Here is a 19959-nt window from a genome sequence, read left to right as displayed (position 1 = left end):
ATGTATTGTTCATCTCCCTCAGATAGCAGGCAAGCCCCATGAGAGCAGAGATTTCTCTCTTTTTTTTTTTTCTTACTGCAGTGCCAAGTAGGATGTTTGGTACATTATTCTCAATATCTTTAAAAATATGAGGTAATTGTGAGACAACAGGTGGGAAGGGATCCCCAGAGAACCTCCAGCCAGCCGGTGCACTGGGGTGGAGCCACAGAAGTTCATGCTGTTTGCAGTGGGGAGGAGCCTAGCCCCTCTTCTTCCTGGATGGAACCTGGGATTCAATCTGCAGGGCGGGAAGCACTGTAGCAGGGACTCTGGCCTTGTGGAGAGTCCCTGTTTCCCCTTTTTCTTCATTTTCACTCAGCAAAACCCTGTTTTACTCACCATTCAAATAGTCTGCGAGGCGAAATTTTTGTGGCTGTGTGACAAGGACCCCACCTTTAGCTGAACTAAGAAAAAGCCCTGCAACAATTGAACTCAACACTAATTTGTGCTTTATTTCTGTTCACTAAGAAAAGATTTCTTCAGGGTTTAATATATGTTACAGACAACTTTACATGTCTTTTTCTTTTCCAGACATCATTATCATACTAGATAACCTTATATAATTTCACTAAATGGTTTCTAAGGTATAAAACTGACTTACAACTCATTCCCTTTGGCTTCTCCACGGCTCTCAGATGTTACTTAATGCACATATCACCTGGTTTGCTTGTTAAATACAGATATTCTGCAAAAACAAGACCCCCCAAAATAGATGAATATGTTTCATCAAAATTAAAAAATTTTATGCTTCAAAAAGTACCATCAAAAAAATGAAAATATAGAGAATGGGATAAAATACTTGTAAATCATATAAACGGTTGTGTCTAGTATCCAGAATACCTAAAGAACTATTATAACTCAACAATAAAAGACTAATAACCCAATTTAAAAGTGGGCAAATGATTCAAAGACATCGCTGCAAAGATGATATATGAATGGCCAGTAAGGACATGATTAGTCATTAGGGAAATACAAATCAAAACTGCCATTAAGTACCTTTCACACTCAATAGGATGGCTATAATAAAAAAGATGAATAATAAAACAGTATTGGTGAGCATGTGGAAAACTGGAACCCTCATACATAGCTGGCAGTAATGTAATACAGAAAACAGTTTGGTAGGTCATCAAAAGGTTAAACATAGAGTTACCATATGACCTAGCAATTCCACTCCTAACTATGGACCCAAAGAACTGATACATGTCTACGCGAAGACTTGTACATGAATATTATTAGCAGAATTATTTATAATAGCCAAAAAGTAGAAACAACCCAAATATCCATCAGCTGATAAGTGGACAAACAAAATGTTGTAAATACACACTGTGGAATTTTATTCAGTCCTAAAAAGAAATACTCATATATCCTACAACATAGATGAACTTAGAAACATTGTGCTAAGTTACAAAGTCCATACACAAAAGGTCATTTACATGATATAATTCATTTACATCATATATCCAGAATAAGCAAATTCCATAGAGATAGTAAGTAGATTAGTGTTGGCCAGGGCTGGTGGTAATGAGAAGTAGCCTCTGTTGGGTACCAGGGTTTCTTTTTGGGGTGATGATAAAGTTCTGGAGGGAGATAGTTGTGATGATTGCACAACTTTGTGAATATTCTGATTTTGTATTCTTTTAAAGAATGAATTTTATGGCCCATGAATTATTTCTCAATTTTAAAAGTCTGCAATCAAGACTTTAAGGTAAATAAATTCACAGCACAAATTACAATATAAATATGCCAGAAATTATATCCTTTGCAGCAATTTAGATTTATAATGGAAAGTTTTAAGTGTCAACTTTTTAAAGTGTGAGAGGTGGTGATAGAATAATGGTTTCCTGTTGGGGAGGGAGGGAAGCAGAGATCAACAGGAGTGAGCATGAGGGAGCTTACTAAGGTGCTGGAAATTTTATATCTTGATCTTGGTAGTGGTTTCATGGATGTGTAACAGTGTGCAAAAATTCTTTGAGCTGTACACTTAAGATTGTTGTACCTGTATTAGCCCATTTTCATGCTGCTGATAAAGACATACCCAAGACTGGGCAATTTACAGAATAAAGAGGTTTATTGAACTTACAGTTCCGTGTGTCTAGGGATGCCTCACAATCATGGCGGAAGGTGAAAGGCACCTCTCACATGGTGGCAAACAAGAGAAGAGAGATTGTGCAGGGAAACTCCCCTTTTTAAAACCATCAGGTCTCATGAGACTTATTCACTGTCGCAAGAACAGCACGGGAAAGACCCACCCCATGATTCAATTGCCTCCCACCAGGTCACTCCCACAACACGTGGGAATTCAAGATGAGATTTAGGTGAGAACACAGCCAAACCATATCTGTGCCTTGTATAAGGAAAAAGAAAAAACAAAAAGAAACGGAAAGATATTCCCAGGAATCATCATCCATGTTTTTAAGTCAACAGATCTACTGTGGGGCTCAGGAATTTGCATTTTGAATAAGTACCCCAGATTATTTTAATGCAGATGTGTTGACTGTCTTTGACAAATGCTGCTATAGGTTCTTGCTAAACTGCCAGCTAGATAATAATATACTTGTTTCATGCTTAGGCATTGATCCTGATACATGAAGTTGACTTAATTTAGGAATATTGTCTGAGGTCTTAAGTACCTCAGTTCAAAGATTGGCTATTGGCATGTATTGGGAAATTAGATTGTCTCACAGAGAAATAACTTTTGAACTGGTTGGAATATGAAGGAAGATTAAATAATACCATTTGCTTATGCAGACACTATTAGTGAAAAAAAAAAGGATAACACTATGAAATAATCAATTTGATAACAATCAATACACTAAAACCATGATTCCTGAGCACCGTGATTAGCCTAATGCTAGGACAATTTGCAGTGATTATCTATTTGAATTCCATAGTGTTTTCACATATGTTGTCATGTTACTTTTTCTCCAAATCTATAAGATTTGTGAGGTAGGTAATACTACTTCTATTTTATAGGTGAAGAAGCTGATGCAGACATTTTCAGTGATTTACTCAAAATGGTAGAGCAGAGTAAGGATCCAACGTTCTACTGACGAAATATGCATCATGTATAGCATATATGTATTAGTCGGCCATTAACAAAATAATACAGACTAAGTAGCTTAAACAACAGAAATTTATTTTCTCACACTGACTTGCTAAAGCCACCTTGTCTCTGTGTCCTCACATGGCCATTCCTTTGTGCATATAAGGGCTGCCCAACAGAAACAAGAACCAGAGAGAGAGAGAGAGCGTGCGCTTTAATGCCTCTTCCTTTTCTTATAAGGACACTATCCTATAAGATTAGGGCCCTACCCTTATGACCTCATTTAACCTTAATTGCCTCCTTTAAGGCCCTATTCCCAAATCCAGTCACATTGAGAGTTATGGCTTCAACATAAGAATTTTGTGGGGACACAATTCAGTCCAAAATAGACTGTATCCCTGGGACACTTACATTGTTTTAAGAAAACAGTAGTTACATGTAGCAAGCCTGATAGTTCTTGCAGTCCCATAACATGTGCAAATAACCAGAGATTTATTTTGGTAGATTGCTCTCTGTAACGACTTAAAACAAAAATAATTAACAGATACCCCAAACAACTCTCCCTCTACCCAAGACATTTCCTGTTCTAGAAAATGTGCTTTATGAAAAACAAAAGCAAAAACTATTGATTTGTCAATAATTTTCAAAATGTTATCTATCCTAGAAAAAGGAAACATCAGCGGCAAGGAGTTGGATACCCCCTGGGTACTGGTGCCCAGCTCTGCTATCCACATCTGAGCAGCCAGCAAAGGCAGTCACTAACTTCTAAAGGCCTTAAGTCTCTTAGCATCTCTACATCTACTTCTACCACCCCCAAAATTACCTTTCATTGATTGATAACTGAATATAACCTTATTTTTCTAAATATAGAGTTAAAATTAACATTTAAAATAACACTATTATGAATCAGTCCTGATTATTTGGATATACTTTTAATAAAACCCGCAGAAATTTTCTAATATTTTTTATTACTTGAGATTAGCACAGAAATAATAACACTTTTTTAAAAATCAGAAGGAAGTTCCTAAAGCTGCTTTTTAATTATTATACAGGTCCTTCGAGTGTATTATGACCGCCTTCTGGACAATGCAGACAGAAGCTGGCTCATCAACTACATTCAAGAAATTTTGAGAAACTACATGTATGAAGATTTTCATGAGCTTTTTCAACGTTTGGATTTTGATAATGATGGCATAGTGGAAGAAGATGACTTACGCAGCTTAATGTTTTGTGATTTCCATGATCCCAAGAGGGAGGATACCAACTACAGAGAAATCGCAGATGTGGATAATCTTCGAATGATAGTAGAAATTCACCTAGAAGAATACAACAATATAAGCAAAAAACCCATGAACCTCGTCTTGTTTCGATTTGCCATAGAGCACATCAGCAGAATTTCCAGGATCCTGAAGCAACCTCGCAGCCATGCTCTCCTAGTAGGGGTTGGAGGGAGTGGAAGGCAGTCTGTCACCAGATTAGCTGCCCACATGGCTGATTATTCTGTTTTCCAAGTTGAAATCTCTAAGGGGTATGATACTACTGAATGGCATGAAGATTTAAAAGTGATCTTAAGGAAATGTGCAGAAGGTGAGATGCAGGGTGTCTTCCTGTTTACAGATACTCAAATTAAAAAAGAGTCTTTTCTGGAAGATGTCAATAATCTGCTAAATGCTGGGGAGATTCCAAATCTCTTTGCATTAGATGAGAAACAAGAGATATGTGATAAGATGCGTCAGTTAGATCGCCAGCGGGATAAAACCAAGCAAACAGATGGCAGCCCCATAGCCCTTTTCAACATGTTTATTGATCGTTGCCGCAACCAACTGCATGTGGTCCTTGCCATGAGTCCCATTGGAGATGCATTTCGAAATCGTCTTAGAAAGTTCCCTGCTCTTGTTAACTGCTGTACCATTGACTGGTTTCAGGTATTGTCATGTATATTGTAGACAGACTTCTAGAAATGTTGATTTCCACCCTCATCATGACTTATTTTATAGACTCCCAACCCATAGTTTACCCCAAAATGTAGTTCAGCAGAATCTTCTGATCAGTTATATTTTATGAAATTAAAATTCAAGAAATTATAATAGAAAAGTATTTATTAAGAGTCTATGTGATCACTAACTTCAATATATTATAGGAAGTGTTATGATAAAATTGTGTATCAGAGTCCTGACAGGAAACACAGAGCACACTTGAACCCTTCACTGGAGAAAGCATAACGAAGGAACCATTCACAGAGGTGTAGGCAGGGTTAAGGGAACCAAGAGGGGATGTTGGAACACTCAGGAAGTAGTGGGTGGAGCAATAGTAGGAAGTGTTACTATGCCCGCGTATAAAAGGGCAGAGGAAGGGAAAAGTGTTACTGGAAGTCAGAGCTTAGAGCTGTGGATATAAGACTGCACAACAGGAATAGGAACCAGAAACTTAGAACTCAGCTACAGCTGGAAAGGAAGGGAGGATCAAAATACCTGTATGTCTTACTTCTTCCACCCTGCCCCCACTCTCTTCCCATTAGCTAAACCCAAAGAAGTTAAGAGGAAGAAAGCCAGAGTGACCTTTTTTTGTAGTGGACTTCATACTGGGAAGTACAAGCAGAGCAGAAAAAGGCAGCGAATGGATGGGGGGTACGGAGGAGGGGTGGGGAAGGGGAGTAGCAAAAGGAGAGTACCTAGCTAGATGTGAACAGTAATTCTGGCTTTAACAGCATATCACAATGCATTCTCTACTTGTGTAGTAAGAAATCTGGGGGCTATGGCTGAGATCCCGTGAGGGGGATTTAACAGATAAGCATTTATGACCTTGGAAAGTTTACAGAACTTCTCTGTACCTCCACTTCCTGGTAAAATTAATTATTTCATGCAAAACGTCTATTGAGTTCTGTTTTGCTTTGTAGCAAGTCTTAATCTAAAAGCTGGAGATGACGCACATGAAATAGACAAGACCTCTGCTCTCCTTGGGCTTCTTGTCTACAGACAAATAAACAAAACACAATTTCATTAGACAGGGTAGCAAATAGGGAGTAAATGCTTTGTTGTTGTGTTGGTTGTTTTGAAACTCAGTCTCACTCTTGTCACCCAGGCTGGAGTGCAGTGGCACAATCTTGGCTCACTGCAACCTCTGCCTGCCAGGTTCAAGCAGTTCTCCTGCCTCAGCCTCCCGAGTAGCTGGAATTACAGGCGCCCGCCACCACGCCTGGCTAATTTTTGTATTTTTAGTAGAGACGGGGTTTCACCATGTTGGCCAGGTTGGTCTCGAACTCCTGACCTCAGGTGATCTGCCCGCCTCGGCCTCCCAAAGTGCTGGGATTATAGATAAATGCTTTTTAAATAAGGGACCAATTATGGGTTTGAAGAGGAAACTGGAAAGACAAAAAAGTATCAGTACTGAGATCTTGGCAGAGAGGATAAACTAGTGAAGTCAAGTGTCTAGACGGAAGGAGAGGGTGGCAGAAAATCAGTGTGACAGGAGCACAGGAACTGTGGGCGGAAGTGGTATAACAGGTCAGAAATTTGGGAAGGGCCAAATCAAATAGAGATTGGCAAGTTGGTTTGGATTTTAAGAATTCTAGGGAGTCTTTGAATGGTTATAAATTGGGGAGTGTGACATGAGCTGATTTATATTTTGAAAAGAGCACTCTTGCAGCTATGTAGAGAATACAAGCAGTTAGGATGCTATTGGAATCTTCCAGGCAGATGATAGTGGAGGCTTGAATTGGGATGATTGAGGTGGATAAAGAAAGAAGAGAAAGGATTTGGAAGCTGTTTCAGGAATGATGCCTACATCATTCTCAGGGAAATGTTAGGATAATTAAATGAGATGGTACCAGTAAAATGCATACAGAAATAGACTTTCCATAAATTTAGTTCATTTGCCTTTTCTTTCTCCTGCAACACTCATGAACAATTTCTCTAATCTCAGAACAAACCACAGACAGTGAATGTTATATGCACTAACTAGCTCCTGGCTCCCTGCCCTAAGTATGCAAGTCCTTGGGAAAGTTCCTTATGAAATTGTCTCCCCCACACCATCCCTCACACTATTCCCCTTCACCCCCAACATCCCTAAGTTGTAAAGGGCTGCAGTAGTAACAGATCCAGATTTGTAATCTTAATAAAGTGCTAAAGCATTTATCTTACATTTAGTCATGGCCTGAAGATGCACTCCAGGCAGTTGCCTCACGGTTCTTGGAAGAAATTGAAATGTCAGAGGAAATAAGAGATGGCTGTATCGACATGTGTAAAAGCTTCCACACTTCTACTATAAATTTATCCAAATCTTTCTTTGTTGAACTTCAAAGATACAATTATGTGACTCCTACCTCTTACCTGGAATTAATCTCCACCTTCAAACTGTTGTTAGAAAAGAAAAGAAGGTAAAAATCCAATTTCATGTTTCTAAGTAAGCTAGGGCAAATTAAAAATACTTATGTGTGCAAAAATGACATAAATATGTAATAGAGATTTATTTCATAGAAATATACTGTGAGTTTTGTGACATCTTTAAATGATTTAATCCACAAACATTTTGAATTTAGGGAGGGGTCTTATCCTTCTTATATGGGTACATTGCCTAGCACATCGTAGATGCATAATCACTCTTGGAAGAATGAAGATATTCCAACCAGAGCTGTGAATATTGAGTAAACACTACTAGAGAGTGATTTTTCTCTTGATAAATAATTAGGTAATAGTTAAACCCTCTCTTTGGATACTGAACAGCTGAGACTCTAGGGAGGGACAGTCACTCTCTAATAAGCTCTCATTTGAAAACATCAATATAAACATGAGTAAACTTACCTGCTATAGAAAGTGTCGATGTGAGTTTTTTTAATGTTCTGGAGGGTGACTTGTGTGTGCATAAAAGTTTATTCAAATATTTCTTTTGTTCCAAAAATTAAAATTCAGTACGTATATTACAAAATTTAAAAACATTATAACATTAAGGTAGAAAGTAGGAAGTTTGGAACATTTTAGTGGCTACCTTTAAAGGGAACCTTGGATTAATGTGTGCCTCCATTCAAAAGCTTTTTTAAATAAAATTTTTAATATGGTATTTATATTTCCCTTTCAAGTTCTGATTTGACAAATCAAACATTACTAGATACTTAAATAATTTATAAGCCTAGTATTTTAAACATATACATATGGTAAGGCTTAAGTACTTTTAAATGTTTGAATATTATCTACAAATTAATATGATTTTTACTTAAAAACAAATGTAAATTTACTGCTCAGATACATGATTTATATTGGAAGCTCAAGCCTGCTCCATGAATTGAACAGACCAAATTCTTTTAAAGATTAAGAAGAGTACATAAAACAACAAATGTGCACAGATAATATAAAAATATGAATACTATGAGTTTGATTTTTGTGTATATTTCTATGGTTAATTCTAAATCTTCCTGTGGTTAACCTACTATTTCAAGCATTTTGAAGCACCTTTTCTCATACTGGGCAGCATGCTGCCTGGATATGGATATGACACTCCTCATCTGTATTCATAGTGACTGTGGCTGTGCCCTCCCAACCAGGACTGTCGTAGTCACTGTGGTCTACCACCCTGCGTTTGAATCATACCTTTAGGAATTTGTCAACTACCTCGTGAAATCTGCAGCGCCCACCGTGACTGCTGCATAGCTTGACTGGAATTCATTATTTCTTTGGCTCTCAAGATAATTGTCTGTCTGTGTCAAGCTTATGATCTTTAACATAATGGAATCTTGCTTTTTTTCATATTTTCTTATCCAGGAGGATCAAAAGCTCTTGGAGATTGATTAAATTTTGGATATCACTCATGGCTTTTGTTTGACTGTGCACTCACAATAGTAAGGCCACCCTAACAAAAAGGAGGATTATAAAAATGAGATACAAACTTATAGAAAGAGTTTAAACTTATTGGTTATAAGTTTTAAAGTTACAAGGTTATAAGTTCAAACTTACAGGTTGAAAGAGTCATAGTTTTTAAGGTATTTTCAAATATTCTTATTTGCCTTTCAAATTTTCCTTTTTCAAATTTTTTCTTTTCAAAATTCCTTGCAAATGAAAAAAAAGGATATTAATTATTTCTCCTTTACCTCAACTAGAATTTCTACCCTATGATTATTCTTCCCATAATAACTAAAGCCTTCAGGTCCCGATAGCAAGGTAGTGCTGTAACCTAGAAGCAAGTTTTCAGGTTACCTGGCAGGAAATCTGTGGTTAAGCTAGCAAAGCGTCACTTGGGATTAGCCACAATATTGAAAGTGTCTCAGGCTGGCAGGAATGAGACCTTTGCCATGCTTGTTGCACAAGGTTTCAGCTGAAACCAGACTCACGATAATACAGTACCATATGCTCGGTGCCCTCTGTGCCCATTACTCTCTAATACTTTGCTTGCTCAGACGGAATTAGACATGTGACAAAAACGTGGCACGCTCTAACTTATGAATTGTTTTAAAACAAATTGCAATCCTGTCAGTGTTCTCCAGGTTACCTTTTCCAGCTCAAGTCAGTTCCTTACTACTCCAGTCTATTTTTGGAAGGGGGTTTTAAAAGCATGTCCTTTTTTTACTTGGAGACATTATGGTATATCAAGTATTTTAAAATGAAATTATAAAGAAGAGTTTTCTGTATAGAGAAATTCATATACATTTGCAGATAAATGCAGATTAAATTTTTAAGCACATTACAATATTTAACTTTTAAAATATGCTAAAATATTACATTATTTCTCATCATTTGTTATTACTTTGTAATCATTTTGCACCAAACAGGGTATTGAGCTTTATGATCTGCTCTATTTGTTACTTTTCCTTTAATAAAACAAATCTCTGTTTCAACATGTATAATATATGTTAAAATCATTTTTTCACATTTGGAAACATTCACAGTAATATATTTTGAGCACTGAAGTGTGTTTAAAATAAGTGATCATAAAAAGGTTTAAAGCAGCAGTAGTGTTGCTGGAATCAACTTACCAACTTTAGAGGTACATCATTCATTTTGATATAGGATACTCCTTGCCTCATCTCCAGTGTATTTATTCTTTTGAATTTCTGTTGTATGCCTTGATAACGTATAGGTACTGAAAACACAAAAATTAATAAAACATGCTGTCTGCTCTGAATTGTGCACAAATCCAATGTTCTAGGTTTCATGTTTTGACAGATTGTCATATATATGAAAATCTTTTAGACCACTCCTGTAGTTATGTCTTGAAAAAGACTAGCAAGCTCAAAAACACTTAAGTTTTTCCTTAATGTAGGATACAGAACCTCATGATTAACTTTGTTTTATCCATTTCCTTTCAGTGAAGTAATGAAAATGAAAAAGAGATATCAAGTGGGTTTGGAGAAACTGGATTCTGCTTCATCTCAAGTAGCCACAATGCAGATGGAGTTGGAGGCACTACAACCTCAATTAAAAGTTGCTAGCAAAAAGGTTGATGAAATGATGATAATGATTGAGAAAGAGTCTGTAGAAGTTGCCAAAACTGAAAAAATAGTGAAAGCTGATGAAACAATAGCAAACGAACAAGCTATGGCTTCCAAAGCCATCAAAGATGAGTGTGATGCTGACCTGGCAGGTGCCTTGCCAATATTAGAGTCAGCATTGGCTGCCCTTGATACTCTTACTGCACAGGTAAGAGCTTCGCCATACACTTTCTAGGACACATGTCATCACAGCCCAAGAAAGAAATTAGCATTGTGTTCTAGTCTAGTTTGTCTCTCCAAATTAGCCTGCAAATTTAATGAAGCTGAAATCATTTTGAAATTGGCAAAAGAATTCCCTAATTGACCTGAAAAAGAAATGCATGTGCATGCAAAAACATCTTTGAAATGGAAGAAAGCTGCTAGATGTTGTAACTTACCATAAAGCAACAGTTATTTCAAGAACTTCATAGATCTTTGCACTACAGTAATCAACAAAGGCATAAGACTTGAGATTATATTTTGGTTCTAAGGGGTACCTTTTTCATATTTAGACACTCTTGTCATTGGGATGCATGTTATAGAGCATGTGATAAGTGTTTGTGTTAATTTTGTCAGTGATTTTTTTGGGGGATGCATAAAATAATGTGTTTTATAATACTTTATTTTGCAATAGCAGTGTCTTAGATTTCATGAAGTGTATTAAAAGTTAAGATGTGAAACAGGAATATTTTAATTTAGAAAGATGAAGGTTGATTTTTAAAATAAATAGTGCAGAGAATTTTGGCTAAACTTTTGGGTGGGACTCAGGAGAAGAGTGTCAGTGCAGTTCTATTACTGTCACCATTTCTACCCAGTGAACACAGTGAGTTTCTGTATGCTTAGTTTGAAAATAGGAACCAATTACAATTACTGTATAAACAAACGTGTCTTTTAAAATAATTAGCATGTTGTTATTTCAAGGATATTACAGTAGTAAAATCCATGAAGAGTCCTCCTGCTGGTGTCAAGCTTGTTATGGAAGCTATATGCATCTTGAAAGGAATCAAAGCTGACAAAATCCCTGACCCGACAGGTTCAGGGAAAAAAATTGAGGATTTCTGGGGCCCAGCTAAGAGACTTCTTGGTGACATGAGGTTTCTACAGTCACTTCATGAATATGACAAGGACAATATTCCTCCAGCTTATATGAATATCATAAGAAAAAATTATATTCCAAATCCAGATTTTGTACCAGAAAAAATCAGAAATGCTTCTACAGCGGCCGAAGGTCTGTGCAAGTGGGTCATAGCAATGGATTCATATGATAAGTAAGTGCTCATACAAAGAAACCCGGCTGGTATGTTTTATCTTCACTTTTGGTCAGTTAGACAGTATGAAATTTAAAAGTTATGTAAGTGAGAGAGGCTCCTTGGAAAATCCTTTCTGAATCTGCTTTGTGTTTGCATATTTACTGGAGGCAAGATTATGCCAACTAATAGTATAATACAGTGGTTCTTAAACTTTTTGGACTCAGGAACCGTTTATACTCTTAAAAAGTATTGAAGACCCCCAAAAGATTTTTGTTTATTTACCATATTAGAAATTAAAATGGAAAATTTTTTGAAGTGTTTGTTAATTCATTTTGAAAAGCAGTAAAAATGTTACATGTTAATATAAGTGACTTATTTTGATTTTTTATAAATTCATGTTTTTCTTTAAAAAATAGAAAGAAAAAGATAACAGTGATATTTTATTATACCTTTACAAGACTCTTTAATGTGCGGTCTAATGTAAGATAGCCAGACACCAACATCTGCTTCTTCGCTCATTCTGTTGCAATATGTTGTTTTGATTACAATTAAAGAAAATCCACCATCACATAGAGGTTTAGTTGGACAAGGGAAGACCTTATGAGCTCCCTAAAGGGGCAAGTGTCGTCAAGATCCCCAGGGGTCCTTGGACCACACTTTAAAAACTGCTGGCATAATATGTATTACTGTGAAATAAGGAGCATTTTTTGGTGATTATATGAGAACCGGTTATATCATACACAAAGCAGAGTAATTGTTTTTTCAAAAAACACTGTCACAGGATGTTTTTCAAACTCATATCCAATTTTAATCATTCTATATATATAGTAGTGCTATATATGTTTCAGACCATGATATATTAGTTAATGATTAATTTAATGTTTGTTAGATAACATGACTGACTCCATTTTCCAGATACTAGGGAGAGAATTTAGATCCATCCTTTTTCCTATGTAATTCCTTTTATTACCACATACATATTTATAGGATAACCGTTTTTGGTTAAGGATGTATTCTAGGATTTGAGGATTTTTTAAAATAAAATATAAAAGATACCTCACTTTTTCCTCATCAAAACTCACCTTTATCATTGCAATTAGGCTTCTACTAACATTGTAATACTCTACTTGAATATCCTACTCTTCTTTCAGAAAGTTATCAAAATTCATATTGGCAAAATGTTTTTTTGAGTAAAAGTATTATTTTAAAACACTACGTATATTTGATGTCTATTTTAATGGCCATTTCTTATGTCCAGGATCAAGCTTGGATGATTCTTAGATAAAACATGGAATATAGAAATCAGTTTAGATTTTTGCATAAGGAAGTGTTTTGAGTCACAGTAAGGATATTAGAAAAGTAAATTCAGTAGTAGAAAGTGTACTGGAATATTAAATGAATATTTAATTTTTCAATTTTACTTTTTGCAGAGTGGCAAAAATAGTAGCTCCCAAAAAGATAAAACTGGCTGCAGCTGAAGGGGAGCTTAAAATTGCCATGGATGGTCTTAGAAAGAAGCAGGCAGCCCTTAAGGAAGTTCAGGACAAGCTGGCCAGGCTTCAAGACACACTTGAATTAAATAAACAAAAGAAGGCTGACTTGGAAAACCAGGTATGTGCTGATATAGAAAAAGATGGACAAATTCTCAATTATCGTAACTAAGAATGATGTTCATAGTAGCATGTAACACACCAGTCCTGTTTCTTTCCTGGTCAGGGATTGGCAGACTATGGCCCGCAGGCCACATCTGCCCATCGCCTGTTTTTGTATGGCCCAAGAGCTAATAATAGTTTTGACATTTTAAAATAATTACATATTAATGGCCGTATAAGTACCCGTGTAATACATAAATATCCTCAATTCTGCTGCTTGGCTCACGAAAACTAAAATACTTATTCTCTGGGCTTTTCCAAAAAAAAAAAAAATATATATATATATATATATATGCCAGTCTCTCTAGCTTAGATTACTAGAATATTGAGCTAGATTATTTAATCATTTTTCACTTTGCAAGTAAGGAAATTGAGAACCAAAATGTTAAGTGATTTGGGTTGTATGGCAGAGCAGAAATTAGAACTCAATACTCAGAACCATACGGTATTTACTAAAAATATTTCCAAGACTAAAAATATTACTCTCACTTAATTAGTGATACCATTTGGAAAAATTAACTGCTGAAGTCTGATTACGGTCCAGAAAAAGGTCATAATATTTTATAACAGTCAACATTTATTGAATGCTTATTATGTACAAGAGCCTGTTGTTCCAAGAACATTACATATTATACCATTTATTCTCACAATAACCTTTTGAGGGAAGTAATCATTGTGTACCATTTTGAAGAAAGTACAGAACAGAAAGATCAAGCAACTTGTCCATCGTCGACCCAGCTTCTGCGCATTAAGTCTAAGACCTGAACTCAGGCAGCCTGACTCTAATAGCTGTACTCTTTCCAGAACGCCAGACTTTGTCTTTCTATAGTATCTATCCTGTATTCTATATTTGCACAAATGTAAGACATTATGCTAATCTTTAGAAGTGTAACCTATTATGGCATGATTTTTGAATGATCAGTTTTAGTTTAATATAATCAATAAATGGTTATGCAGTTGCCCTCTTTAAACATTTTGCAACTCTCCTATATGTTTGAAAATTTTATTTATTTTTTATAATAAAATGTTAGAAACTTACGGTGATATGAAATGAACATATGCATTTATGTGTATTAAAAATGTGCTTTTGGAGGTAAAATTTTAGCTAAAATATTTTTACTTAGTAGTTTCTGATGGCAACTTTGTCATAGTCTAAGACCTGATTCAGTTTATCATAAACATTGTTGAAAGAAGAATAGGTGAGGAAAGAAACGAGAAAGACAAAAGTCATTTAAAGAGGGAAAATTAAAAGGAAAAAAATTAAATTTAGGAAGTATCACACATACTACAATTACATACCATTTGCTTTGCTTTTTTCAAACCTATCTGTAGATAAACTGATACAGAATCATGCATCTTTTAATCTAAAATCATTGACTTAATATAAATGTTAGTAACATTAGTAAAAAGCATAAGCCAAATTCTTATTCCAAAATAACCTAAATGTCTTAGCTTTTATTGATTGTTAAATTTCTCTTTTCATGTAAATTATTTTTTAACATCATGATAAGCTTTATTTAATCTCATCTTCTTCCAAGAATAATGATGTTAAGGCACTTAAAAATTTAATAAAAATAATTTACATATTCTGCTGGAATACTGCTATTGTGTGAACTGAAATAACTTTTCACCAAGTTTGCACCTTCGTAATTATCTCTTTTTTATCATATTGCTTAATTACATATTTGGTTGATAGTCTTATGCACCAAATAGGCTCTCAGCTATTGATCGATGTCCTAATTTAAGCTGAATTACAAGTGCCTGAGTGACACAGTTTAACAACCTGAAAATTGTCCTTTGTAAATAATCATAAATTATTAAAACTTTTAAACATTTAACCTTTAAGACCATGATAAAATCAACCGTAAGTTAAATGAGGGGAAAACGTTTGTAGAATATTTAAAATAAAATGCATCTAGATATTTAAAATGGAGGGAAAACATCTATATTTGCAGAAGAATGTCCTTTATTAATTAACTTTCAGTATCCCGTACTGTATGTCATTTCCTTAAATAGAGCTGTTCTTTGCATTGTGTGATACTCATTCATTATTAATTTCATGAATTATATTAGACACTTTATATTTATAAATTCTAAAATATCATGGACTTTACTATATTATAGTGATATAGGAAATCCCAGGCAGAAGTCTAATTAAAAATAATAATTTACACCGGGCGTGGTGGCTCACTCCTGTAATCCCAGCACTTTGGGAGGCCGAGGCGGGTGGATCACGAGGTCAGGAGATTGAGACCATCCTGGCTAACACAGTGAAAACCCGTCTCTACTAAAAATACAAAAAAATTAGCCGGGTGTGGTGGCAGGCACCTGTAGTCCCAGCTACTTGGGAGGCTGAGACAGCAGAATGACGTGAACCTGGAAGGCAGAGCTTGCAGTGAGCCGAGATTGCGCCACTGCACTCCAGCCTGGGCCACAGAGCCAGACTCTGTCTCAATAATAATAATAATAAATAAATAAATAAATAAATAAATAATAATTTACTTCTGAGGGTAAAATCTTGCAGAATTTTTAACTTATTGTACTTGTAAATGCTGATAAAAGCTCACTTTTATTTTTGAGGTTGACCTGTGCAGCAAAAAATTAGAACGAGCTGAACAGTTGATTGGAGGCCTTGGAGGTGAGAAAACTCGATGGAGCCACACAGCTCTGGAGCTAGGGCAGCTGTACATCAACTTGACTGGGGATATCCTCATTTCCTCAGGAGTGGTTGCTTATCTTGGAGCCTTCACATCCACCTACAGACAGGTAAGGGACGCTACTCCATCTCTTCCTGACCCTCTGCCCATCCCAGCCAGTATTACCCTTCAAGGTTTTGTTTTACTTTGGTTTCAGTTTTTTGGTAAGTACAGTGAGGAAGATATTTTTACATGATTTCTACTTGTGTATTTTAGTTATTGTATAAATTAGCTGGTTAGCCAAAAGACACCATGTAATACACTCTTCAAAAATCTAATTGTTTTAAAAACAAAAATATCTACTTTAAAATGTAATGTGAAAATGGGGAGGCTCTGAACCTATTCTAGTTTGGGGCTGCCTGATTAAAAATAAAAAATTTTTAAAAAAAAGTAATGGGAAAATGGTACCCTTTACTGATAAAATCTCAGTTCCTAAGCAAGTACTGTAAAAAGGTATCAGGACTCTCTGTGTGTGTGTATGTGTGTGTGTGTGAGTGTGTGTGTGTGTGTATGTGTGTGTGTGTGTGTACTTCATCAGCTGTTTCCTATCAGTCTCAATAACAAGCCATTTCAAAATCTTTTCAGAGAATGAAACTTGAGGGGAGGAAAAGGTGAGCCTGCCTAAAACCCTGTTGATAAGTGGCTTTGTTCCTTAGAAAACAAACACCACGTTTCCTGCCTTACTTCCCACTTCTCTGACTGATTCTGCCTCTTTCTTCTCCCTGGCCCAACACCTAACCCTAGGAGTTAATCCTAATTATTCTTCCTGCTTTTCTCTTCCACTTTTTAGTTTTTACTGAATGAGAGACCCAGCATACTCTTCAGCTCTTTTCAGAAAAATGGAACTGGAATCCAACCGGGATCATGGCCCTATCAAAGCAGGCAGAGAGATTTAGAAAAATTAAGATAACTAAAAGAAAAAATGGGAGGGATGATAATGAGAATAAAAGAAGGGAGGAATTCAGAACATTTGGCAATAGTTTTTGGTGTCAAACGAGAAACAGTACATGTTAAGTCCCCTCTGTGTGGGGCTTTATAATTTCACTGAGCTTTGGCTTGCACATGGTCTCAGTTGAGCCTCATTTAATTTCAACACTGTCTCCTGAGGAGGGTTGACTCTTGCTGCCACTGTTATCCTTTAATTGGTGGTGGTGGTTTTAACTAAATGTTTGAAACCCTCACCTGGTGGGTGCTTCTGTCTTTAGCACTCGGTGGTTACCTGCATCCTAATTTAGCACTTCCTACTCTCCTACATTGACATTTTGAACAATAAAAGGAGTGGCTTCAGCCACCCCTACCTTTCCCTGCTGGTTCAGAGCACACCCCTCGGTGTCTGCACTGGCTCCTGTCTAGCATTCCAGAGCTCAACAGAAAGTGTATTAGCACTACCTAGTGCACTAGCAGAATCCACTTTACCCAGTGCTTGGAGAGCTAGATGTATCATCCTCCCAACCAGGCCTTCTCTGACAGACTCACTCCAAGGGACTGCATCTTCTGACTTTGCCGTCATCACCTGGCTACTGTCAGAATGGGGGGCTGCTAGTCAGATCACCACACAAATGCTTCAAGGGTGTCTTAAACACCTGAACTGAGACTTTGGAAATTTACTGGCAGACACAAAGCTACATTCAACTTAGACACAAGACATGCCAAAGCTCAGAGTGCTTTCTGTGAACTCATTCACTGTCCGAACCCTTAATTCAAGTAGTCACTTCATCCCATGCCACCTCATCTCTGTGAAGGATTGAAGGCAATTTTATTCCTTCCTTGCTTCACTAGATCAACCTGTTTTTACTTTCCTTAACAATTCTCTCATGTCACTCTCACATCACAGGAAGGAATTCCTGTGGATTAAGTCTCTGAGTCCCATTTTGTCATCTTTACTCTTTTATCTGTTTCTCTCAGGTCAAAACAGCGAGCAGTTTATTTCCAATCAAAACTGTCTCATTCAGTTCTCAGCGTAAGGGTTGGATGGCAAACATCAGGGCTTCCTGGCTTCTGTGTGCTTTCACACTCAACAACTAGCACCTGTGGCTCTTTCTGTCAGACTTCCCTTGGGTTCCTAGAACCCACTTTACCCAATGTTTGGAGAGCAAGAAGTGCCTGGGAATGTACTTGCCTCTTGAGCAGCCCTTAATGAATAATTGAAGGGAGCATGGGAGTCTCTCTCCCTTCCCTCTAGTTGCGACAGCTCCAAGGAATAGCTTACACTATGGAGGTTCCCTGTGGCATCTAATGAGGCCACCGGCTGCAGAACTTAGGCTGGTCCTTTATTAGCTTCTACTCCTTCTTGTCATGCTTCCTCCTGCATCCTTTCCTCAGCATGTCACCTCATAGGAATCTTCATCCCACAGTCTGCTTCAGGAACCCAAACTAAGAGGCCTACAAAATTTGGTCCTTTTCTCACATCAAAGGGTTTCAAGCCTCTGGATATCAAGGGCTCTCAATAAATAGCTGCATTTCCCCTCCAAACTTGAATATGAGTAGTCGTCAATTATTTATCAACTCTTTTTATAGAGTTCCTGGCACTTTTCATGAATAAAACATAGAAAACTCCAATTCTTCCAGGGTAACTGGGCTCACAGCACTCAATTACAATGCCTGTGCCAATTCCCAAAACAGAATCCTACAGTGCTATTAAGAACATACAAGCCCTGGATTTGAATTAATTTGAACCTTCTAATTGAACTTTATCTGCCAATAACCAAAGTTGAAACTATTTTAATGGTGTTGGATATTTTCACCAAGATGACACTCTTAATGGCCAGTTTTCCACTTCTACCATCTCTCTATCTCCCTTTTTTTTTTGTTTTCATGACCTTATGCCAGCAAATCCACCATCTACCTCGTCACCTGCTTACCAGCCAAGGCCATTGGCTTGAATTTTGAGATGCTTGTTCAGAGTCCTCCATGCTCATTTTGGTTGTTCTCTGATACTACACCCTTATAAACATGTAATTAGGCCTCTTAAATTGCTAATCCAGAGTTCGTCTGTGGTAACATACTGTAACTGTCAACTCTAAACAGACAGAGCATTCTGCAGAAAATATTGCTTCTATTTTCTCTACTTCTTCCCTATGTCACAGGCTAGCATGCCTACTCCAGCATCAGGCTAGATCCAAGAAAGCTTGCAGACCTCTCCAAAATGTCTGTAGGTCAACCTACAGCCTGAAAACAAATAGAACAAAACATGCCAGTAGTGCTGGGTGAGGTGGCTCACACCTGTAATCCCAGCACTTTGGGAGGCTGAGGTGGGCAGACTGCTTGAGCTCAGGAGTTTGAGACCAGCCTAGGGAACATAGTACAACCCTGTCTCTACAAAAAAATATAAGAAATTATCCGGGCATGGTGGTGTGTGCCTGTATTCCCAGTCCTACTTGGAGGCTGAGGTGGGAGGATCGCTTGAGCCCAGGAGGCAGAGGTTGCAGTGAGCCAAAATCATGCCACTGCACTCCAGCCTGGGTGACAGAGTGAGACTCCATCTCAAAATAAAATTTAAATAAATAAATAAATAAAAAATAAAACATGCCAGAAGCACCTGTGTATACAACTCAAACTGGAAATGCTATCTGTCCCTCCTCCCTACATAGCCATACCATCTATTCCTTGTATCAACAACCAAATCAAATAGCCAGGTGATATTTATTAAGTACTTATGATGGGGAGAATTTGGGCCCCTATGATCTTCACCTCCAGGTGTTATACCTGTAACTATGCCACGTTACATGGCAAAGGGACTTTGCAGATGGAATTATGGTTGCTAGTCAGCTGAGCTTAAAGTAGGAAGATTATCTGTGGCTATCTTGGACTTCACTATAAGATA

The 19959-nt window shown here is 37.0% G+C and overlaps 1 protein-coding gene across 1 annotated transcript in view; it reads left to right on the top strand.

The window, feature by feature from the left end:
• DNAH7 (dynein, axonemal, heavy chain 7) overlaps positions 1–19959 on the top strand; it is a 333441-nt gene that overhangs the window by 211930 nt on the left and 101552 nt on the right. The window contains exons 40-45 of the mRNA XM_011952066.1: positions 4135–5007; positions 7228–7457; positions 10377–10707; positions 11460–11806; positions 13219–13399; positions 16021–16206. Coding sequence (XP_011807456.1) covers positions 4135–5007; positions 7228–7457; positions 10377–10707; positions 11460–11806; positions 13219–13399; positions 16021–16206 — 2148 coding nt within the window. The remainder of the gene's footprint in view (positions 1–4134; positions 5008–7227; positions 7458–10376; positions 10708–11459; positions 11807–13218; positions 13400–16020; positions 16207–19959) is intronic.

Source organism: Colobus angolensis, unplaced genomic scaffold (assembly GCF_000951035.1).
Source record: "Colobus angolensis palliatus isolate OR3802 unplaced genomic scaffold, Cang.pa_1.0 Scaffold330, whole genome shotgun sequence".
Lineage (NCBI taxonomy): Eukaryota > Metazoa > Chordata > Mammalia > Primates > Cercopithecidae > Colobus > Colobus angolensis.
Note: the sequence above shows the minus strand (reverse complement) of the source record. Positions and strands in the feature narration are given on the sequence as shown.